Raw genomic sequence first — 18,948 nt, 5'->3', positions numbered from 1 at the left:
CATCGGTTTCCGATGCTGGGGAAGTCCAGAACCAGGGGTCACAGTTTAAGGATAAAGGGGAAGCCTTTTAGGACCGAGATGAGGAAAAACTTCTTCACACAGAGAGTGGTGAATCTGTGGAATTCTCTGCCACAGGAAACAGTTGAGGCCGGTTCATTGGCTATATTTAAGAGGAAGTTAGATATGGCCCTTGTGGCTAAAGGGATCAGGGGGTATGGAGAGAAAGCAGGTACAGGGTTCTGAGTTGGATGATCAGCCATGATCATACTGAATGGCAGTGCAGGTTCGAAGGGCCGAATGGCCTACTCCTGCACCTATTTTCTATGTTTCTATGTAATGTCACCAGGTCAATTCCAGCCGGAGGGGAGGCTGTGTCGAACAAACCTGTATTACCTTCAATACCGACAGCCACCAGGTTGACCATCAAGCTCCCGAACCAGCAGAGATAACTTCACTCACCTCAACACTGAGATCACTCCACAACCTATAAACTCATTTCCCAGGACTCTACAACTTATGTTCTCAGTATTATTTATTTACTTTTTGCACAATAGGTCTTCTTTTGCACATTAGTTGTCTGTTAGTCTTTATTATGTACAATTTTTCTTTACTTTCCTGTAAATGCCTGCAAGAAAATGAATCTCAAGTAGTAAGTCCCGATAATAAATTTACTTTGAACCTCAGATCGAGATGTATACCAGTGGGTTCAGAGGCTAATCCCTGTAGTGGGTTGTGAGTGTGTCCAAAGCAACGAGGTACTCGGAGACAAGGTCACTTCAGAAAGCAATTCAGAAGATGGGTTCTTCTTTCTAACAAAGAGTTGCTCCGCTAAAGCTGATGGATGTCAGGGAACCTGAGGAAAGTCTGAAGCCAAAGGGGGTAGTTGGAAAAGAGCAAGTCCAGTTTCACTTATATTGAAAGGAGCAGGGGGTTGAATGGCCTGGGAGGCTTACTGCTGTACCTACCCTAGCCTGGATACTGGGACCACTCCCCTAGCCCTCTTTCAATCAAGTGGCAAAGCTCTCTAAAGTCTGGCCAAATCTGTAGCCAGAGGATGGCTTCTCAGTGAGTGGCACTGGACAAGCAAGAAAGGGGGCGTTAATCTCGCAGACAGCATCCAGTTGGTTAAAATGCTGCTCCAAGGACGTGGGTTCAAATCCAACCAAAGCAGCTGTGGAATTTTCATCTAAGTAAATTTGAGCTGTTTTAATATATCTGGAATAAATAGTATTAAAATAGTGAAAAGTAACAATTTTATAAAACTATTTTATTATTATGTATGTTATATTTTATATAACACCATAAGACTTAGGAGCAAAATTAGGCTATTTGGCCCATCGAGTCTGTTCCACCATTCAAGCATGCCTGGATTATTTTCCCTCTCAACCCCATTCTCCTGCCTTCTCCCTGTAACCTTTGACAACCTTACTAGTTAAAAACTTATCAATGTATAATATTAGAACTTTTTACATTTTTATATAACATACATTTTATATAAAATAGTAATATTTACATAGCAATAAAAATGTAATGAATCTGATATTAGAATCCTGTCATCAGTATCAGCAAACAGGTACATCCCTAATGGTACTCTCATATGCAAGAGAGAAGATCACCACAGCACTTACACAAATCTGTATGTGACTCCAGACTCCTAACTATTCTCTTTTCAGTATTTAGAGACCGAGAATAAATGCAGGCATTGCAACATCCTGTAAGCAAATAGATTAAAGACACCCCCTCCCATACAACATGACAAGGGACCACATGGTGGTACCTCAGGACAGCTTGCACTGGTTTGACACGTCTCAAACAACAGTAAACCCCTCACCTTTCAACAGGACTCTGGCTGACTTGGCCTGCTCAAAGTTGGCTTGGTTGCCCTTGGCGACCAGTGCTTTCAGTTCCTCCGCCCTGGAGATGTACTGGGTTACCTGGTGACCGATTAAAAAAACATTGAATGAGGAGCGAGGTAAAAAAAAAGAGAAAGAAAATGCAACTCAACCCATCTATCCTGCTCTGTTTTCCCACACCATCTTAACAATGTTTAACCCCCTTCTCCTCATCCTCCCATTTCCCTTCTCTATCTATCCATCCAGCCTCCTGGAGTGTAGTTCCAGCTCATTATCATGGGCACAATGGAAATCTTGCTTGCAACAGCATCACAGGCACATTGGTTTAGACAACAACACATAAATTAAAATTATATTAATAAAATTAATTAAAATAATAAAATAAAATTAAAAGCACACAAATTAAAGCATCTCCGCTGTATGTCTGAAGCTGAAGTACAACCCGGTCAGTGTGGACAAGCTGGGCGCAAGGGCCTATCTCCATGCCGTATAACTGACATTAAATTTGGTGGAAAAACAAATTGTGTAGAGACACGGAGAGTCTAAAGAGAGATATGGATAGTGCAAGGGTTACCTAGCAAACTCAAGTGCAAGAATCACAGGGAACTTCGTAACTCAAACAAAACTAAAGATTTACTATAGAAATTAACCAGCAAAACAAACAAGAATTCAGGAACTGAAATCACACATGATACAGAGAAGAACTTGTTCTGAGTTTCACCAGACAAGGATCCACAACGACCGAGCAAAGAGGGGTTGGCCTGCCCCCAAAATGCACCCTGGAGCAAGTAGGAATGCAGGATATTGAAAATACCATGTTAATTAAATTATCCCAAATTGAATAAAAGTGATACACACAAAGAGAGCTTAACAATCCCCATGATCCCAAATGAAATACCTGTAAAACAAAGTGAAAAACTAGTCCAAAAGCAAACAATTAGACATGAAAGTTAAACAATCCAGGGAACACTGCATACCCGTGAGGTGAGAAAATACAATCCACACAGTAACTGAAAAAACTTCTCTTCTTTTTCTTTAAATGACCCCTGGTTGTGACAGTCAGGTTAGATGAGTGGGCAAAGGTTTGGCAGATCCTGTGGAAAGTTGTTTAATTTGAAGTCATCCATTTTGGAAGGAAAAATAGATCAGACCGTTGTTTAGGTGGTGAAAGACTGCAGCGTACTGCTGTGCAGAGGCAGCTGGGAGTGCTTGTGCGTGGATCGCAAAAGTTTGCACTGCGGGTACAGTAAGTTACCGAGGAGGCGAATGGAATGTCGGCTTTCAGCGCTGCAGGGATTGAATTTAAGAGCAGGGAGGCTATACTGCAACCTGTACAGGGGGCTGGTGAGTATCGCATGCAGCTCTGGAATCTTACTTGAGAAAAGGACACACTGGCTTTGGAGGAGGTTCACCATGGTGATTCCGAAGGTAAGGTGGGTTTGGGGTCAGAGTCATACAGCGGCACAAAAACTGGTCCATGCCAACTAAAGTGTTTATGTAAGCTGGTACTTCTTACCCATGTTTTGCCCATACTCCTCTACATCTTTCCACTCCGAGTACCCATCCAAATAGCTTTTAAATGTTGTTAATGTCTCAACTCCTTCTGCTGGCATGTGTACTGTATGCATTAACCTCTGGATGAAAACATTTGCCCCTTACTTCCTATTAAACTGGGGTGACATGTTTAGATTCATGCTCGTCCAGTGCCAGTGACCTGGGCTCATTCCCCTGCTGCCTGTAAGGAGTTTGTTCGTGTCCCTCGGGACCATGTGGGTTTCCTCCAGGTGCTCTGGATTTGTGCCACATTCCTAAGACATATGGGTTTGTTGGTAATTGGTTACACGGGAGCTATTGGGTGGCACAGGCTCGTTGGGTCAGAAACTAATGTCCTATATTTCTTCATTTCCTAGCCCTGTGTGCATTCATCCAGGTACACCCTCAGGATTTTATAAGGTCACCACTCAATCTGTTGTGGTCCAGAGAATAGCCTGCCCAACCTCTCCCATAACTCAGGCCCTTGCGTCCTGGCAACATCCTCGTAAATACGAGTTTTAAAGAGGTTAAGGAAAGAATTGCTTTTCTAAAGGCTCTGCCGAGAATTAGATTCAGGAACTCTTTGGGGGGGGGGGGCGGTGGGCAGCGTCAGACTGCCGCAGGGATGTTGGCGCAGAGCTGGGGAGCCAGGGAAGATTTGTTTGTGGCACCAGGAGCCAAAGCTGGTGGGAACCGGGCAAAAGAAATCCGGTGTGAAGACACAGGGTTCCACCTGAGGCCTCACGGTGAGAGAGGGCAGGCAGCCCGCAGAAAGGAGGGGCATGTGGCAAGACTGACTCTCTCCCCTACCTTCGTGCGGATGGCTGTCTTCCGTCGGCAGTCCAGTTCGTCTAGTGAGCGAAGCAGAAAAAACAATCCCGATTAGTTACCACCACCAGGGCAAGTCAAAGACAGGTTCACTGCTGATGCACAAGTACACGTGCACACGGCTGCTAAGTCAAACTTACTCACAGCAGCATTACAGGCACACAGCGTCACATACACAACACACACCAGAAAAACTTCAATTAAACATAAATTATACAAAATTACATCATTAGAGCAGGAAAGAAAAAGTCCATTGAGGTATAAAGTGATAAAAGCAGCTATCACATTGCCACACTGAGGTTTGTGCAGGTTGGTTCAAGAACAAAATGGTTGAAGGGAAGTAACTGTCAGTGGGAGTTCAGACTTCAGCACCTCCTGCCTAATGGCAGCTGTGAGAAGATGGCATGGGGATCTTTGATGACGGATGTTACTTTCTTGAGGCAGTGCCTCCTGTAGATACGACGGATGGTGGGGAGAGTTCACTCCTCTCTGCAGCTTCTTATGGTCCGGTGCATTGGAACTGCCGTACCAGACGGTGGTGCAACCGGTCAGGATACTCACAAAGCACAGCAGGAGAGGCATTACTGCGTTTGGTGGCATGCCGAGCTTCTTTAATCTAAGAAAGCAAAGACGTTGGTATGCCTTCCTCAGGAGGGGTGGTACATGGGGAGGGGTGAAGGGCTGAAGGAGGGTCTGGGAAGCGGGGGTGATCAGGAAAGTACAGAGTGAAGACAGAAGAAGCAAAGACAAAGTAAAAAAAAAAGTTTTATCAAAGTATGTATGTGTCACCCATACTACCCTGAGATTCCTTGTCTTGTAGGCATTTACAGGAAAATAAGGAAATATAATAGTACTTATGAAATTTACACATAAACAAAGACTAACAAACAATCAATGTGCAGAAATAGAAGCCTGAAAGCACATATCACCAGGATCAATGACAGCTTCTATCCCACTGTTATTCCACTCTGAACGGACCTTTTGTATGATAAATGGACTCTTGACTTCACAATCTACCTCGTTATGATCTTGCATTTTATCATTTACTCACTATCATTTTTTTTGGGTAGCTTTTACACTTCATTCTGCTTTGTAAACACAAGAGATTCTGCAGGTGCTGGAAATCTCAAAATGCTGGAGGAACTCAGCAGGTCAGGCCGCTTCGACTTAGGGAAATCAACAGCTGACACTTTTCTGATGAAGGTTTTCAACTCAACTTAATCTGTTGAAGAAACTCAGGATCTCAGTCCTGATGAAGGGACTCAGCCCAAAGCTTTTATTCTCCTCCAGAGATGCTGCTTGACCTGCTGAGTTCTTGTATGTGTGTGTGTGTTTATGTGTATACATAAGCACGCGTGTATGTATGTATGTGCATGTGTGTGTGTGTGTACTTGCTACAATATAAAACAAACAGTAAAAACTGAAGAGACTTGCGGTGGGAGACAGGTCTCCTTGTTCAGCTGGTGTGCCAACAAGGGAGATACCAGACAGAGCACTACCAGATCCCAGACCACATTCGCAGACACCCATGCTAGACCCCTCATTTCTGGACCGGGTGGGGAGAGGGAGCTTGTTAAAGTAGTTATGCTTGTCTCAAGACAGGAGAAGTTTAACTCACAGTGCAGAGCAGGGACAAAGTACTCCAGGGATCTGCAGTAGAGAGAGAGCGCGCCAGGGTAGTCACCAAATTCATCCTTCTTCACTGCCTCCACCACCAGCGCCGTCTGCAGGGAAGGGCAAATCGATCAGAAGGGGCTGGGAACTGTCTGCAGGGGGAGGGGAGAGGATGTGGAGGAAGGGGAGGAGGAAGAGGGAGTGGGTCAGACAAAGACACTGGTAGACACAGTGGCCCTAAACAAAAGTTTTAACAATATATTTTTGTTCATTCAGAAGTAGCCCAGTGCTTCAGTCCTCTGCTTTTAAAAATGATGCCTTTGGTTCCTGTTTTAACAATAAATGGAGCCTCTGTACTTCTCATCTGAGGCACAGTGATGATGCTGGTTGATCCTGGAAGGTCATGGATCCTGGGGTTCTTGTCTCGAGTCTCCACAGCAGGAGCTTGTCACGGGCCAAAAGTCTTCACCAGACTTGGCAGCAGGTCACGTGTCAGGATTGAGGGCAGGTCACCACAGGCTCGCTCAAAGGAGTGAAGGAGCGCTGACATATGAAAGAGTGAGATGCAGAGAGAAGAGGTGGGGGGGGGGGGGGGGAGGTCTGTTGGAACGCTTCCAGAAGTTAGAATGATGGTGAGGGCTATTAAATTCTTAGGGAAGCAGAGGTTGAGACTGGAGGCATACACAGGGTTCGGAGGACCGGAGAGGAGGTTTCAGGATGGGGGAGGGTGAATTCTGCCTAACTCTCCCATTGAACCTTTAACTACCTGAGTTCATTCCAATTGACTGCACTTGGCCCATGAACCTTTCCTCTTTATGAAGCTGTCATACTGTCTTTTAAACATTGTAAATGTATCCACCTCCGCTGGCAGCTCGTTCCATACAGGTGAAAAGTTTGCCCCTCAGATCTTCTTTAACCCTTACCCCTTTCACCCTGAACTTGTGCCTTCGAGTTTTGACTCCCCTACCCTGGAGTCAAGACTGTGACCACCCATGTGTCCCTCGTGGTTTTACAAACCACTGTAAGTACACCCCTCATCCTCCAGCACTCCAGAGAGAAAGAAAATCTCCAGTTTCTGTGCAACACACAAAATGTTGAGGTCAGGCAGCATCTATAGACGGGAATCAACAGTCGGCTTCATCAGGGCTGGAAAGGAAGGGGGATAAAGCCGAATAAAAATGCGGGGAAGGGAAGGTGAACAACCCTCAAAGTGATTGGTGAAGCCTGGGGGAGGGGAAGTAGGTGGGTGGGGAAGGGGGAGAAAGGAAGTAAGAAGCTGGGTGATGATAGGTGGAAAAGCTGAAGAAGGAGAAATCTCATAGGAGACGAGAGTGGACCATGGGAGAAAGGGAAGGAGGAGGGGCTCCATAGGGAGGTGATGGGCAGGTGAGGGGAAGAGGAAGGAATGTGAGGGTAACCAGAGTGGGAAATGAAAAAGAGAGAAGGGTAAGGGGGAGAAATGACCAGAAATTGAAGAAACCAACATTCATGCCGTCAGGTTGGAGGTTACCAGTTTCTGCACAGGCAGAGTTTTGAATTAAGGACAGAAATTTTAAATCTGAATGACTAACAGCAGAACTTGGGTGAATCATTACAGTAAGGAGTCACGTATTGGGGGAATAGACAATAAACAGTAGGTGCAGGAGTAGGCCATTCGTCCCTTCTAGCCAGCACCGCCATTCACTGTGATCATGGCTGATCATACACAATCAGTACCCCGTTCCTGCCCTCTCCCCATATCCCTTGACCCCACTATCTATAAGAGCTCTATCTAACTCTCTCTTGAATGCATCCAGAGACTTGGCCTCCACTGCCTTCTGGGGCAGAGCATTCCACATATCCACCACTCTCTGGGTGAAAAAGTTTTTCCGCATCTCTGTTCTAAATGGCCTACCCCTTATTCTTAAACTGTGGCCTCTAGTTCTGGACTCACCCATCAGCGGGAACATGCTTCCTGCCTCCAGCGTGTCCAATCCCTTAATAATCTTATAGCTGGGTGACAATACATAGCACATGTGTGAACACTGGAACGACGCTACAGATTCACATACTGCTTTCTCCAGGCTGTCTGCACCCGGCATGTGGTCCAAGTCAACGAAGGGGTGAGTGAAGAACTCCTCGAACATCATCCTCTGCTCCGGGTCTCTCTCTAGCAGTCGGAGCAGCAAATCCCTGCAGTCAGGGGAGACCCGTGCGCCCGGAGGGAGCTGCAGGTAAAGAGAGGACATTAAAACATCCGGAGGAGGAGGAGGAGGACTACAGAAAAGCAGTGTGCAGTCAAACAAGAGATTCTGCAGATGCTAGAAATCTTGAGCAACACACACCAAATGTTGGAGGAATTCAGCAAGTCAGGTAGCATCTATGGAGAGTCAACGTTTTGGGCCAAGACCCTTCATCAGGTGTCTGTCCATAGTGTAGCTCATTATACCGAGCCCAAACCAAGATAAGGCACCTCAGAGTCCGATTCCTCCCAGCGAAAGCTGAATTAAAGGACTGTGCTGCTCGATCACAGGGCCCTCTGGTGGTGAGGATTTAAACTGCAACACCCTGAGGTTTCAGAACATTCCCAGCTCTGGACGGCCACCATGTGTTGGGATGGGTAATAGACTTAGAATTAATTCCCACCCTCGGCAGAACATAACAAGAATGTCAGGGGCCACAAATGCAAACTTTATAATAAAATAACAGCCCTAATTACAGCAATAAAGCCAACATATCAGAGGGTCTGTACTGGGACCAGCATACAGGAGCCATCACACAGAGGACAAGACAGCACTTTAGAAGTTTGTAGAGATTTTGCATGTCGTTAAAAACTTCCACGGATGCACAGTGGAGAGTATCCTAACTGATTACATCACAGCCTGGTGTGGAAACGCCAATGCCCAGGAATGGAAAGGCTACAGAGAGCGGAGGATACAGCCCAGTCTGGCACACAAAAAGCCCTCCCAACCATTGAGCATATTTATCAGAAACGCTGCTACAAGAAAGCAACATCCATCAAAAGACCTCCACCATCTACAGAATCTCTTGTGTCAATCTCGCTCTATTTACACCAGAGAAGAATGCATCAGTGCTTGGGTTCCATGTCCGCCCATGGGAGAATAGCCTGGCAGGGCCACGTGGGAAGAACAATTAGTGGGGTAGACAAAGTAAGTTTCTTGTGGACATTTGTGTTGAGTGAAAAACAAATACCTGCGGATGCAGGAGATCTAAGGTTAAAAACAGAAAACGCTGGGAACACTCAGCAGGTCAGGCAGCATCTGCAGAAGGAGAAAGAGGTAAATGTTTCAGGTCTGGGATCTCTGTCAGAACTGGGGAAGGGAGAAAGTCCAGTTTGTTGTCAGTGGCAGCGAAGGGGTGACAGGAGAGAGGTGGCCAAAGGGAGTATCTGCAATACAAGCAAGACCACATGGGTTAAAGTGGAAGTGGTGGTTAAAAGCAGACTACATTTCTTTTTGGGGCACGGGGTCGGTGAGATCACAGAGAGACGTTCAGATGCAAGGGAATTAAGTTTAATCTGGAGGGCCAGTCACTGGGAGTATTTAAAGCAGACATTGATAGGCTCTTGATCAGTAAAGGTGTCAAAGATAGTGGGGAGAAGGCAGGAGAATTGAGTCAAGAGGGAAAAATCAATCATGATCAAAAGGTGGAGCAGACTTGAAGGGCTGAATGGCTTAATTCTGCTCCTATGTCTTATGGTCTTAGGCACCGAGGCTCGAGGATTTAACAGTGGCTCCTGCTGCTCACTGGAGCTTTGTGTTATTTTAAGGAATACAGCAAGGTAGCAAGCCCTCCTGACCCAATGACATCCTTGTGATCAACTAACCTATTAATGCGTACGTCTTTGGGATGTGGGAGGAAACCAGAGCAACTGGAGGAGACCCACGCAGTCCTGGGGAGAACGTACAAACAGCGACAGAATCGAACGCAGATCGCTGGCATTACGCTAACCGTGACACTACTGAACTGACATTTACCCACCTCAACTGCCTTGTTGCTGCGGATTTTACTCTCCAGCTCCGTGAAGGACTTCGATGCGAACGGTGGTCGTCCGAACAATGCTTCTGTAACAAGATCAGGACCTGACAGGGTCAGCATAGCCTGACACAATGGCCTGTCCTCCTCAATGGAAATTAACTCAGATAAATGTGAGGTGTTGCATTTGGCAAGACCCACCAGGCCAGGACTTGCACTGCAAACAGCAGGGCCCTGGGGAACGTCGCAGGACACCTAGGGGTACGGGTATGTTGTTCCTGAAAGCAGGCACACAGGTAGACTGGGTGGTGAGAAGGTATGTGGCACGCTGTCCGCCATCAGATGGGGCACTGAGCACTGAAGGTCAAAGTGCCGTGTTGCTGCGTCCAGAGATTGGACTTGAAGTCTGCAAGTCTGGGCCAGGGACTGCAGGTTGGAGGCCTGATGTCCAAGAGTTTGAAACATAGAAAATAGGTGCAGGAGTAGGCCATTCGGCCCTTCGAGCCTGCACCGCCATTCAGTATGATCATGGCTGATCATCCAACTCAGAACCCTGTACCTGCTTTCTCTCCATACCCCCTGATCCCTTTAGCCACAAGGGCCATATCTAACTTCCTCTTAAATATAGCCAATGAACCGGCCTCAACTGTTTCCTGTGGCAGAGAATTCCACAGATTCACCACTCTCTGTGTGAAGAAGTTTTTCCTCAAGTTTGGGCTGATGGTTGGAGGCTCAGGGCAGACCTCCTCCGGGGTTGGAGAACGGAGTGTGCGTGTGCACTAAAAGGGACTTGTCCTGCTGTGTTGTTTGTTTTGTTGTAGTGCTATTGCTGTTGTTGCTTGTGTTGTGAGGACCCTTGACCTCACAACCTGTCTCATCAAAGTCCTTGCACCTATTGCCTGCAAACCATAAGACTATACACTGCCCATTTCAAATCAACTTCCTATTCCCATGTCTGTCTATGATCTCCTCATAACCTCATCACCTCAGATTCTGTCACCAACCTGAAGTCATGATCAATTTCCCTAACATCCAGTAATTACAGTCCCTTCCTCCCTTCTCTCGTTTTCCACTCGTCATTTTTGTTCACCACTCACCCTTTCTCTTCTCCTCACCTGCCAATCACCTCATTCTGGTTCCCCTCTTCCTTCCATTTCTCCCATGGTCCAATCCTCTCCTATCAGGTTCCTTCTTCTTCAGCCCTTTACCTCTTCCACCTATCACCTCCCAGCTTCTTACTTCATCCCCCTTCCCCCTCACTTGGTCTCACCTGTCACCAGCAACTTGTACTCTTTCCCCTCCACCACCTTCTTGTTCTGATTTCTGCCCCCTTCCTTTCCAGTACTGCTGAAGGGCCTTGGCCCAAAGCATCAACTATTTATTTCCCTCCATTGATGCTGCCTGACCTGCCGAGTTCCTCCAGTATTTGTATGGGCTACTCAGTATTCCCAGCATCTCATGTGTCTGTGGTACACAATGTTCTGCACTCTCCCATTCCCTTCACATAGAACACTACAGCAGACTACAGGCTCTTTGGCCTACGATGTTGTGCTGATCTTTTAACTTACTCTTAAGATCAATTTGACCCAGCTCAACCCATTGTGTTACCCACGTGGTGAAATAATTTGGATTGATGGCATGCAAAACAAAATGGTTCACTGCATCTTGTACAGGGGACAACTGCCAGAATGAACTGGGACTAGTGTAAACAGGTGCTTGCAAACAAAGATGGGGCACCAGCGAACAAACCACACGACCAAGGGCGACATCCTTCAGACAGTTCACAACACCACTAATTTCACTTTGTTTACTTCATCTGTTTCTTTCAAATGTGGTTCTGCTACTATTGGAGCCTGTGATCTACATTTTGGTGGTCTCTTTGGGCCAATTGAGTGATCTGCCTCCGAGGGAGTTTGGTGAGGTTTCGGGTGGCGTGTCTGGCCTGGAGATGGGGCGCATGATCATGATCAACCCCGTGATCTCACTGAATGAAGCATCGAGGAAGACTGAAATCAACGAGGACAAGAGCAGAAGACGGGTGCAAGATCAGCGCCATCTACCTGCGTGTGAACAGTCTCTCTCAGTTCTCAGTCTCCCCCTCCCCTCCCTCTCTTGCTGCTCCCAGAGGAGGGTGCCTGCAAACAAAGGGTCTCTCACTAGATGCTGCCGGGGCCCATAGTTTAATCCACGCGGTTTGTGCACTGGACTCTCCAGCTCACCCTACAAAGTACTTCTGGTCACTCCTTTTCTTGTTGCAGTTTTGTGCAATTTTGATCGGAGCGGACCAGTGCTGCAGCCTGCAGATAGCGAGGAGACCGCTGGATTGAACTGACTGAGCGGAACTGAATATGCCTCGACTCCTTCCATGTCTTTGTGATTTGGTATTTTGTATTCTGTGTTTTTTGCGCGTTGGGGTTTGATGGCTGTCTGTGGGAACACGAATCTCAGGGTTGTATACTGCATACACATTTTGATAATAAATGGGCTTTAAATCTTTGAGGGCCAGTAAGCACTCGGTGGGCAGGCAGGTACGTGTCCGTGTTGTGTGACTGTGAACCTTCTCCCATCTCTTCCTCTTTCCCCCTCATCAACAGCTCCCCCCCCCCCCCCCATCCCAACCCCTCGTGGCTGCTCACCGTACAGAATTACTCCGACGGACCACAGATCCACCCGGGCATCGTACTGCTGCTGGCATACCATCTCAGGGGCCATGTACAATGGGGACCCTCGCAGAACGTGCTTCTCGTCCCAAGGAGACATGTGCTGTGCGAAGCCGAAGTCTGCGGGTGACACAAAGCAACCAGTCAACGTTCACACCCCCCTCACTTCCTGCGGAAGGGTCCCATCTCGAAACGTCAAAGGTTTATTCCCCTCCATAGATGCCGCCTGCATTCAGTGCGTGTTGCTCTGGATCTCCAGCATCTGCAGAATCTCTTGTGCTTGTAATTACCTTTTAGATGCCTTGTTTCCCCCCTCCCACCCCGCCAGTTCCTCTACCCCACCCCTGCCTCATCATTGACCAACCACGCAGAGAAGGGGCTCCCTTACCCACTCTAAAAGGAGGGCAGCTCCTTGAATCTCAGTATAATGTTTCAGTCCTCAGACAGAAAGTATGACCTCTTCTCCCACTCCTACAATAATTTTAAACACAGGAGATTCTGCCAATGCTGCAAATCTTGAGCAACACACACGTAATGCTGGGGGAGCTCAGCAGGCCAGGCAGCATTGACCATTTATTCCCCTCCACAGATGTCGCCTGACCCACCAAGCTCCGCCGGCAGCTTGTGTGTGCTGCTCCAGGCTTCGCTTCTGGCTGGCCCCGTACTTCCTGCCACTTCTGACTTTCACCATCCCATTCATAAATCACAGCGTCATAGAGCACCACAACACAGAAATAGGCCCTTTGGCCCATCTACTCTGTGCCGAACTGTCATCAACTCGTACCTGGACTATAGCCCTCCACACCTCACCCAGCCACACCCCTCATAAATGCAGATGAACAGAGGGACTTTGGGGTTCAAATCCATACATCCCTCAAGGTCGCAGCACAGGTCGATAGGGTAGTTAAGAAGGCCTATGGGATGCTAGGCTTCATTAATAGGGGGATTGAGTTCAAGAGTGGAGAGGTCATGTTGCAACTCTACAAATCTCTGTTGAGACCGCACTTAAAGAGTATTGTGTTCAGTTCTGGTCACCTCATTATAGGAAGGATGTGGAAGCTATGGAGAGGGTGCAGAGGAGATTTACCAGGATGTTGCCTGGATTGGAAAACAAGTTTTATGAGGCAAGGTTAGCAGAGCTGGGACTTTTCTCTTTGGAGCGTAGAAGGATGAGAGGGGACTTGATAGAGGTCTACAAGATTATGAGAGGCATAGATAGGGTGGATAGCCAGTACCCGTTTCCCAGGGCACAAAATGCAAACACCAGAGGGCATATGTACAAAGTTAAGGGAGGGAAGTTTAGGGGAGATATCGGGGTAATTTTATTTCATTTTATTTATTTATTTATTTATTTTACACAGAGGGTTGTGAGTGCCTGGAATGACTTGCCAGGGATGGTGGTGGAGGCTAGAACATTAGGGGTATTTAAGAGCCTCTTGGACAGGCACATGGATGAAAGAAAAATAGTGGGTTATGGGGTAGTGTGGGACTTTTTTAAAGGAATATATGGGTCAGCACAACATCGAGGGCCGAAGGGCCTGTACTGTGTTGTAGTATTCTAGCGTCTAGTGTCTAAATGCTGAAACTGAACCTGCACTCACTGCTTCCACTGGCAGCTTGTTCCACACTCAGACCACCCTCTGAGTGAAGAACCCCCCTCAGATTCCCCTTAAATATTTCACCTTTAATCTACGATCTCTCGTTCTAGTGGAAGAAGTCTGTTTGCATTTTCTTTATCTATACCTCTCATTATTTTGTATATCATCATCATTATATGTTGTGTCATATGACGTAGGCGATTGGGGTCTCTGACCATGATCGTTCTTGGCAAATTTTTCTATGGAAGTGGTTTGCTATTGCATTCTCCTGGGCAGTGTCCTTACAAGACAGGTGACTCCAGCCATTCAGAGACGGTCTGCCTGGTGTCAGTGGTCACAGAACCACCTTCTTCTTTGGCTGTCCATTGATTTCGGTGATGACTGAGGCCTGGGCAAGGTTGTATGGAAGACCTGCAGTTGCCCAAGCTGCAAGTCTCCCCTCTCCACACCACCCATGTTGACCAAGGGGAGGGCACTAGGCTGATACAGCTTGACACCGGTGTCGTCGCAGGGCAATGTGTGGTTAATGTCTTGCTCAAGGACACAACACGCTGCCTCAGCTGAGGCTCGAACTAGCGACCTTCAGATCACTAGACCAACACCGTAGCCACCTGGCCACGCACCAACATAACCAGGACTTGTGATATACACCAGCTGTTCATACGACCATCCACCTGCCCCCAAGGCTTCATGCGACCCTGATCGCGGGGGGGGGGGGGGGCGGAGGGCGGAGGGCTACAGAGGTGCCACACCTTGCCCAAGGGTGACCTGCAGACTAGCAGAGGGAACGAAAGCCTCACACCTCCTTTGGTAGAGATGTCCCTCCACCCTACCACCCAGATGTATACGAATGCATCTTTAATAAATTCCACAGCGGAGCAATCCCGCAGATAGGAGAATTGGCCTGATTGGCGATTCCAAAATATCTTATAAGGGTTGGAGAGCAAAAGATGGAAGGGACACAAGGCGAAAATGGGCAGGGTGGGTAGGAATACAAGAACATATGATGAGGGAGGGAGAGGGGGCAGTTATGAACTCACCAGCCAGCTTGAGGTGTGGATAGGTCCGGGAGCTCAGAAGAACATTCTGCGGCTTCAGGTCAAGGTGTGAGATGTTGCGCTGGTGGAGATACTGCAGGGCAGAGGCTGGGGGTCAAAGTGCAAAGTACACATACGTCACCATATACCACCCCGAGGTTTATTTTCTTGTGGGCATTTACACGAAAATAACGAAACACAACAGAATTGATGAAAAACTATACATAAACAAAGACCGACAATCAACCAATGTGCAAAAGACAAACCGTACAAATAAAAAATAACTACACACTGAGAACATGAGTTGTAGAGTCCTTGTAGATAGACTGATACTTTATTGATCCCAAACGAAATTACAGTGTCACAGTAGCATTACAAGGGCACAGATATCCAAATATTAGGAGAGAAGTAAGAAAAAATAAAAAAATAAGTTATCACAAACAGTCTAACAGGAGCGAGTCATCACTTCCCTGGCGATAGGTTGACCCATTATAGAGCCTAATGGCTGAGGGTAAGAATGACCTCCTATCACACTCTTCGGAGCAATGCAGTTGTCTTAGTCTATTACTAAAAGTGCTCCTCTGTTCAGCCAAGGTGGCATGCAGAGGGTGAGAAACATTGTCCAGAATTGCCAGGATTTTCTGGAGGAGCCTCCAGTGTCAAGTTTGACTCCTCTAACAGAGCCAGGGTTTCTAATCAGTTTATTGATCCTGTTGGCATTGCCCGTGTTGATGCCACTGCCCCAGCACACCACCGCAGAGAAGCTTGTACGGTGACAACAGACCAGTAGAACATATGAAGGAGAGGCCTGCATACTCCAAAGAACCTCAGTCTCCTCAGAAGGTAGAGGTGACTCTGACCCTTCTTGTAAACAGCCTCTGTGTTGATGCTCCACTCAAGTCTGTCGTCCAAGTGCACCCCCAGGTACTTGCTGGTCCTCACCACGTCCACATCCTCACCATCAACAAGTGAATCTGTAGGTTGTGGAATCTGCAGAGTTGTGATGAGCGACGTTATCCATGCTGCAGGACAAAGCCAGAAAAAGGCTTATCTCTGCAGGTCAGAGACTCATGGGATCACACAGGCCCTTTGGCCCATCGAGTCTGTGCCAACCATCAAACACCCACTTACATAAACCCTATACTTACTTTATTCTTCCCACATCTCAAGATTCTATCTCAATGCAAACAGGCAATTTACAGCAGCCAATTAAACTACTAACGGAGATCGAAGACGTCTGCTCCATCTGCCAAAAGCAGAACTTCCCAGTGGCCAAACATTTTAATTCCAATCCCCATTCCGACAAGCCAGTCCATGGCCTCCTCTTGTGCAACAATGACGCCACCTTCAGGGTGGAGGAGCAACATGTCAGGGTAGCCTCCAACCTGATGGCATGAGTATTGATTTCTCCTTCCTGTAAAAAAAAATTCCCTCCCACCGTCCCCCATCTGGCCTCTTACCTCTTCTCACCTCCCCCTGGTGCCCCTCCTCCTTCCCTTTCTCTTATGGTCCACTCTCTTCTCCTACCAGATTCCTTCCTTTCTAGGATCCAACTCAAAACACGTCACCAAGTTTGCAGATGACACAGCAGTGGTTGCTGTTTATTGAGAATGACAACGAGACAAAGGACAGAGAGGAACTGGAGCAGCTGGTGGATTGGTAGAACCACCTAACCCCGAACATGGAGAAGACAAAGGAAATCACTGCGGACTTCAGGAAGGTGCAGACAAACCACCCCCCTCTGTGAATATATGGCTCCTGCACCAGATTCCTGGGAGTTCACATCACAGATGATCCCATTCGGTCCCTTAATATCACGTCCCTGAACAAGAAGGCACAGCAGTGCCTCCACTTCCTAAGTGGATTGAGGCAAACAAGGCTCCCACCCCAGCTTAACTGCATTTTACAGGAGCACCACTGAGAGCATCCTGATAAGCTGCATCTCCATCTGGTATGGGAGCCATCAAGCATCAGACCAGAAGTCCCTACAAAGGACTGCGAGAACAGCTGAGAGGATCATAGGGGTCTACCTACCACCCACTGGGGACATTTATCAGAAACACTGCATATGCAGGGCTCTTAGTGCCATCAAGGATCCCACCCATCCATCCAGCATCCTTTGACTTTCCACCATCAGGCAGGAGACTCCGATGCATAAAAACAAGAACAGTCAGCATGAGAAACAGTTTCTTCCCACAGGCCATTAGGCTTCTGAACTCCCTGCCGCCTTGCATTCAAAATGTCACTGGTTAATCACTGCAGAGCAGACTTAATGGGCTGAATAGCCTACTTCTGCTTCTATATCTTACGGTTTTATGGCCTAATCTGTTCCATACCTTACAATATTTAATATTAATACACTTTGGTTTGTTATTTATGTGTGATTCATCTGTTGATTTTATCCTTATCTTCATAAATTATTATGTTTTATTGATGTTATGTACTTTACACCCTGGTTCAAAGAAACTTTGTCTCATTTCTATATACATTATACACCTGTATGTAGTTAAATGACAATAAACTTACTTGACTTTACTTTCCTACCCACCTGGCTTCACCTATCACCTTCTAGCTATCCTCCTCCCCCCCCTCCACCTTTATATTCTGGCATCTTCCTCCTTCTTTTCCAGTCCTGAAGAAGGGTCTTGGCCTGAAACATCGACTGCTTATCCATTTCCATGGATGCTGCCTGACCTGCTGAGTTCCCAGCACCTGCAGAATTTCTCATGTTTATAATCTACCAGTACAAGGTGTTTTTGGGGAGGGTTCTGAAGCATCCAGGAGTGAAAAGGGAGAACGGGCAGTACAAACTCCACTGAGACAGCACCCGAGGTCAGGACTGGACGTGGGTCTCTGTCGTTGTGAGGCAGTGGCTCTACCCTGTCACCCAGAGTGGAGTGGCTTATGTTTACTGACTTCCAACACTCCACAGAACTCAAGTACCCTCCCTGCAAAATTATCCTCCGAGGAGGATCTGGGTTCCTCCTTGGTTCCTCAAATTTCGGTTGGTATTAGCCGTACTTGAGCAACACGCACAAAATGCTGGAGGAGCTCAGCGAGTCAGGCAGCATCGATGGAGGGCCTGAAATGTCAACTGCTTATTCCTCTCCCTAGATGCTGCCCGACCTGCTGCGTTCCTCCAGGATTTTGTGCATGTTGCTCTCAGCATCTGCAGAGTGTCATTTTTATATAGAGACAGTAACAGTCTATTCTGGCTCCATGAGGCCACAGCACCCAAGTGACCAATTAATCTACTGAACTGTACATCTTTAGAATGTGGGACGAAACTGGAAAACCTTTAAGAAACTGGCATGGTCATGGGGAGATCCTACAAACTCCTTACAGATAGCGTGGGAATTGAACCAGAGTTGCTGGTGCTGTAATAGTATTACACTACCAGTACTTCACTGCTTGCCTGACCTGAACTCTAAGGGTTAAAATTCAACAGAAATCGGGGACTGATCATGGGTGGAGTTTCTGTATCTTAGCAACTAGCAGTGACCTGGACAGGCGACATGTTAATTAGAAATACCAATGGCTTGTGCGCACACACTGAACAAACCTTCTGCCCTTCAATAATCAAAGTTACAATCATCCTCTCTCACTCACAACGCACAGAGCTACGTATCGGCACATTTTCCCAGCAAACCCTTGATAGGAGTCGAAGTCCACACTGAGACTATCCCGCTTACAGGGCAACAGGGTGGCACAGTTGGTAGTGCCATGGCCTCACAGCGCCTGACCTTGGGAACCTTTGCCCACTGAGTGTTACAGATTCCTCCCACATCCAGGTTAATAGAGTTCCCCACCCATCTCCTCCATCACCTATCACCCGCCAGCCTGTGCGTCC

General features: G+C 47.3%; 1 protein-coding gene across 3 annotated transcripts in view; it reads right to left on the bottom strand.

The window, feature by feature from the left end:
- The window catches only part of ulk3 (unc-51 like kinase 3), a 57,434-nt gene that overhangs the window by 28,225 nt on the left and 10,261 nt on the right, over positions 1 to 18,948 (bottom strand). For all 3 annotated transcript variants that reach the window (XR_012095863.1, XM_073025520.1, XM_073025519.1), the window contains 7 exons: positions 15,102 to 15,206; positions 12,440 to 12,583; positions 9,810 to 9,892; positions 7,880 to 8,035; positions 5,833 to 5,938; positions 4,197 to 4,237; positions 1,832 to 1,934 (listed from right to left, as the gene is read on the bottom strand). Coding sequence is in view for 2 of the 3 variants with exons in the window: in XM_073025520.1 (XP_072881621.1) it covers positions 1,832 to 1,934; positions 4,197 to 4,237; positions 5,833 to 5,938; positions 7,880 to 8,035; positions 9,810 to 9,892; positions 12,440 to 12,583; positions 15,102 to 15,206 (738 nt within the window). In the remaining variant the exon portion in view is untranslated. The remainder of the gene's footprint in view (positions 1 to 1,831; positions 1,935 to 4,196; positions 4,238 to 5,832; positions 5,939 to 7,879; positions 8,036 to 9,809; positions 9,893 to 12,439; positions 12,584 to 15,101; positions 15,207 to 18,948) is intronic.

The sequence above is a fragment of the Hemitrygon akajei genome, chromosome 21, assembly GCF_048418815.1.
Source record: "Hemitrygon akajei chromosome 21, sHemAka1.3, whole genome shotgun sequence".
Classification (NCBI taxonomy): domain Eukaryota; kingdom Metazoa; phylum Chordata; class Chondrichthyes; order Myliobatiformes; family Dasyatidae; genus Hemitrygon; species Hemitrygon akajei.
Note: the sequence above shows the minus strand (reverse complement) of the source record. Positions and strands in the feature narration are given on the sequence as shown.